Raw genomic sequence first — 5,223 nt, 5'->3', positions numbered from 1 at the left:
GGAAAGGAGTGCGACACCCGGAAGTTTCCGGTTTCTTCTTGGCTCACGGAACCTTCCTTTCTCTCTGTGCGCGGGTGTCTGGAGCTATTTGAGCGCCGCACGAAGTGCAGCTTGACAGCATGGCGGTGTCCGTGAGCTGCTGCTTGAGGAGAGGTGCGTGCGGGAGGGGCAAGCGCCCGTTCCTCCTTTTCCTCCTACCAGGAGGCGCCGATACTGGGGCTCGAGGGTCCCCCGCCTCTCCCGGGGCCGGGAGGGGTTTGTTCTGCTCCTTGATCCTGTCAGTTGGCGTCCGCTCTTCCTTCTGTTCTCTACTCCCCCCGCCCGCGGGCAGCTTGGAACCGGTGGGCGCGGGGCGCTCGCGCTGTGGGGGGGAGGAGGGCTGTAAGGCTTAGTCCCCTCCTACAGCAACTTGTCCCGGGCCAGATGAGGCTGGGGAAAAACTAGTAATTAGCCCTGGGGTCTGTACTGGGGTGAGACTTGAATGCTGTCTGTCAGAGTCTTGTCCTGTGACTGCTGATGTGATCTAATAACCAGGTGCCAACTTTTCTGTAGTAATTAAAACTTATAGAAGAGGTGATCTCTTTTATTAGACCAAACTAAATATTTGCAAGCAGACTATTTTTTTTTTTTTTTTCAAGCTTCTGGGTACTTGTCAAAGTTTTCCTAGGTAGAAATGAAAATTAGTATTGTTCAGGAGGTGTGGTAAAATCTCCTGTTTGGAATAGCTCATTTTGTCCAGGTTAGGCCCAGAGAAAGATTAAAAAGTCCTTTTACTTCCAAGTTGTCTGGTGGCATGCAGGATGTAGAATCATATTTCCTTCATGTTATGATGTCTCGTATCTCACAGAAGACTGGAAAGATGGAAGACTCTTCTGGGCAGGCATTTCTTTTGTGGGGAGGTATCTATGTGTCTCTGTAGAGCAGCCAGGCTTCTGGAGGGGGACAAGGACACTTTCCCCTTCAGAAACAGTTTACCCTGTGTCATTTGGGCTCACCTGGTTAAAGACTGGGAGACAACAACTGGACAGTCACCCTGCTGGGGTCACCTGACCGCAGCTGTCTTTCCTGCCTGTGCAGGGGACTGGACCTGATGATCTTCCAAGGTCCCTTCCAGCCTTGCAATCTGTGAATCATCCCCCTCCCCTGTCCCCTGCAATGTACAGGGACTCAGAGCTATGTCTTTGTGTAAGACTTCAGGTTGTTTTTCCTCTGTGGGGTGGCTGACTGGGACAGCAGAAAGCACATGGTTTGAAAAATCTTGTACAACCATGTTGAGAAATGTCATGGAAACTACTGTCAGGAAAATTCTGCTCTGTGGATTGGGAAAGACTAAGCGTGGGAGGGACTTTTTGGTATTAATCCTACATTGTGTCTCCTTTCCATGAAAGAGTTTAGATGCCAGAGCGAAGGCCCATACCACCTTAATCAAGGACAACTTATCCTTTATGAGACACTCTGACGTAATTTAATTTTTGTGGCCAAAAGCAACAAGGTTAAAACTGTGATTGATGAGGGCTGCAAAGTATGACGTTGCTTACCCTGTGTCACTTAGTCATAGAATAATAGAGCTGGATGGGACCTCAGGAAGTCACCTAGTCCAGTCCCTTGCTGAAAGTAATCCCTTTGCTTAGTATTGGTGCCCAGGGACCAGTGAGGACTGGGGACTATTTCTTTATTATGGAGAGATGGGCAAGAGAAGAAAAGCTGTAAAAATGCCTTCACAAATTGGGTCAAAATATATCTAATGAAAGGAGCAAAAGCCTACCTTTTTTAACTGATGAGAATTTATTATCATAATTTTTATTAACTTTTATTTTTTCCCTGTTTTTAACAGTTTTGGCTCAATGTCGTCGCTATGTATTTCCCAGGATCGATCAACGTGTCTCAGCGGTTTCCTGTTCTATAAACATACAGCAGTCCAGTAGACCCTATGCAGCTGCCACAAAGTGAGATTGTGCTTTATTTTTAGGAGCCTGTTTGTTTTTATAGGTTTAGATTATTCAAATGACTCTTACACTTGTAGCTTATTAGAGCTGAATTACTATCATTGTAAGTGCTTTGAATATTGGTGTAAATGGCTTTTTTGGAGCTATGACTGCTACTTCCCCCGAGGTTGCTAGTGGGAAAGGAGGTGGCCGTCTATTGGTGAAACAGTTACAGAAAGATAACTGCTCTGGCATAGTTGTAATATGTATCTTAAAATTTACAGATATAAATACTATAAAAGCATTTGACAGCAGAAACAAATACAAAAGTTTTTAAAAACAAAATAACCAGTAAGAATCTCCAAGAAAGCCTGTTGGTTGCTTTTACTGCCAATTTCTGTGGCTTTTACAGTTGCTCCTTATAAAACAACAGAAACAAGTGTCTCTCTGTTCCTAGGTGAAAAATTCACATAGACAAAGGAGAGAGGAAATTAGCTAAACAAGCAGAACAGTTGAACTTTACATACAAAGTACTGTTCAAGTACTTGTGATGGCTTTTGAGTATAATAAAGTTAGTGGTTAATTGTAAACATTATAGGTAAAATGTTCAGATGGAAGTACTGTATAGCTGTTTAATGTATACTCCTATGTCATTCTTTACACACTTTACTTTGCCTGTCTCAAAGTAATGTCATCATGAGGCACTTTAGTCTCCCTGCAATAAGCTGATTGCCAGGTTGGAGTCTAAGCTGTTAAGCAATGTGCAAATAGGAAGTGATGAAACATGTCAGATTTATAAGAATATGTAGACTTTGTCATTACCAAGATTATATGTACAAATATCAGCTCTCAGGTGTCTTTTAACTTGGACATTAAACTCTTTATTGAGTCTTACGTGAAAGATTGAGTTTTGTTGGTGGCTTGGGAATTTTTGTTTTGGTTCTGATTACATCTTTCCTCTTGTGCTTATTCTTTTGGTCTTTGGGAAATCCAGTGCAGTTCTGATGGCCTGCTTGTTACTTCATGAGTTGCTTTTCACGTGCAATTCTGTGCTTTTATTTTGAGCTTACAAAGCTGAGTTTGGCTGAAATTGTATTAGTCTCTGCTCTACATCTCAGTTGATGATTTTATATGTATCATTTTTGTTTGCAAAAGATCTGCAAAAAAAACAGCAAAGGAGGCCACATGGAAAAACTCTGGAACAGAAACGGCAAAGAGAGAGAATACTTGCAGGCCAGTGGATGATGTGTATTTAGTATGGTTGTATAAAAGGCCAATGTATGAGGTAGAGGTGGCTCTGGACATGCTGAGGAAGTTTCAGGAATTGGACTTCACTAATCCAAAACAATACATATATGTTAATATAACCCTGGATATGACACAGGAAAAGAAGGTATGTGCAAAGTAGTTACAGATTTTTAGTGTGACGTTTTAAGGAACTGCTTTTGTTAAGTGTACGGGAGAAGATGAAAAGTGATGGAGAACCTTCAGTGGTCTTGCTTTGGCTTCTTCTCCAAAGCTCTTTGACACTCAGCCTCTTACTTACACCGAGTGTATTCTACTATGCTTTTCCAGATCTCTGTATATGGTACTGTTCAAATTCAGTATCTGAATGTGTTTTTTACTCTGATTATCAATAATTTTTGTTGTACATATTAACAGCAGAACTCCTGCATAGCTGAAGCACTGATTCAAGGGGTAAACGTGATCAAAATAGGTTTGATCTGTTTGCATGTTGTCGTCTTTAAAAGATATGCAGTTTTAAAAGCTGCCACCAGAGTGTGAAAGTCTTGCATTCTCAGTCTATGTTCCTTACATTGCTGCTAGGGAAGTTCCCTATTTAATAGGAACCCAAGAACTATCACTGCCAAGTGAATTTCCTCATGAGAAGAGTAAAGACTTTTTTTAATTTTCCCCTCCTATTTGTATTTCCCACCCTTATGCTCTCAGAATGGATATAGTATGTTTTTACTTCTACTTGCTCTGCTTTTCCTTAGTGCTGCCAGAAATGGCAAAAGACATTCCTGCTTTGCTGAGGACATGAAGTAGAAGGAGAAAAATTTAGAAGTGTATCAAGACTCAGTTCTCATACTTCAGTACACTGTACTTCATATTTAGTATATGGGCTCAGGACAGAAAAAGCTATGCTCTTACTTGGAGTATGCACATATCCAAACTTAATGCTCGTTCTGGGCACGTTGGTATGCTATGGTATTGGCAACCCTGAAACTGACTATCTCTTCTCTTGTTTAAAGACTACTAAGACTTGGTTTTGGGGCTGCCCTTACAAGCCTTGAAAGTGACAAAAGACATCAACCCTGAAATGGACTTTTCCCATCAGTTTTAAGGCTTCTGAGGGCAGCTCTTTGACAGCCATTTCCTCTTCACCATTTCTGGCACCAGTTGTTATGCCATTAAATAGATTTTATGGAGTTAAAGGGAGGGAGCAGGGAACACAGCAGCAGACGGATGCTGGGAACAGAAAGCAGAGCAGGAGATTGGGTAGAGAGGAGAAAGCAGAGCAGCCAGTTGGGTACAAGAATGAAATCAGTGTGTACTTAGGGAGTTTGCAGGGCTTGCTTTGTTTGCCTGCCAGAAAGATTGGCCCCTACTACTGTAAGCAATAGACAACAAATTGGAACTAGCATTCTGTTGTGCAGGTAAGTGAATTATGCCCTTAACAGGTATGCGTATGTCAAGTACATGTATTTATGCTTCATCATGTTTGACTATTTTTCTTTTATATTTACTAGAAAAAAGTGGAACCGTTTGTGAGCACCATTTGTTTTCCCCATCCTTTTGTAGAGGAAATTAATAAAGTTTTGGTGTTTACAGAGGTGAGTAAACATACATTATTGAAGCTGTTTTATAATGCATTTAAAAACACTTCTATTTTACGGTTTCCTTTCATATTTGTGTCCCACCCTTCATCCTGAAGGATGCCCAAGTGCTTCACAGTTTCAAAAGCAATTCAAATCTTGAATAATTAATAAATAACTGTGTTCTTTCTTGGGTTTCTCCATTTTATTTAATAGTATAAATTCAAGGCAGAATATCTACTGAACAGCAGTTGCCTATAACGCCAAGTGGGAGATTTAATATATTTTTGTAAACGACAAGCTCCTTCAGAGGCATGCATAATACAGTCTACAAGAGGTATCATTAGCATTTCCTATCGGGTTATATTTAGTAGCTTTCTCCCAATCTTATTCTAATGTAGTAGACATATGCCAAATACACTGACAGTCCCTTTTTACCCAAAGTACTTCCAGCATTCTTTTGTCTCTTGTCTTTCCAC

The 5,223-nt window shown here is 41.1% G+C and overlaps 1 protein-coding gene across 1 annotated transcript in view; it reads left to right on the top strand.

The window, feature by feature from the left end:
* MRPL1 (mitochondrial ribosomal protein L1) overlaps positions 1–5,223 on the top strand; it is a 32,099-nt gene continuing 26,876 nt past the window's right edge. The window contains exons 1-4 of the mRNA XM_019556388.1: positions 1–153; positions 1,835–1,946; positions 3,081–3,318; positions 4,679–4,762. Of these exons, the coding sequence (XP_019411933.1) occupies positions 120–153; positions 1,835–1,946; positions 3,081–3,318; positions 4,679–4,762 (468 nt within the window). The 5' untranslated portion in view covers positions 1–119. The remainder of the gene's footprint in view (positions 154–1,834; positions 1,947–3,080; positions 3,319–4,678; positions 4,763–5,223) is intronic.

This window comes from Crocodylus porosus, unplaced genomic scaffold, assembly GCF_001723895.1.
Source record: "Crocodylus porosus isolate Cpor-Errol unplaced genomic scaffold, CroPor_comp1, whole genome shotgun sequence".
In the NCBI taxonomy this organism is placed as follows: Eukaryota; Metazoa; Chordata; order Crocodylia; family Crocodylidae; genus Crocodylus; species Crocodylus porosus.
Note: the sequence above shows the minus strand (reverse complement) of the source record. Positions and strands in the feature narration are given on the sequence as shown.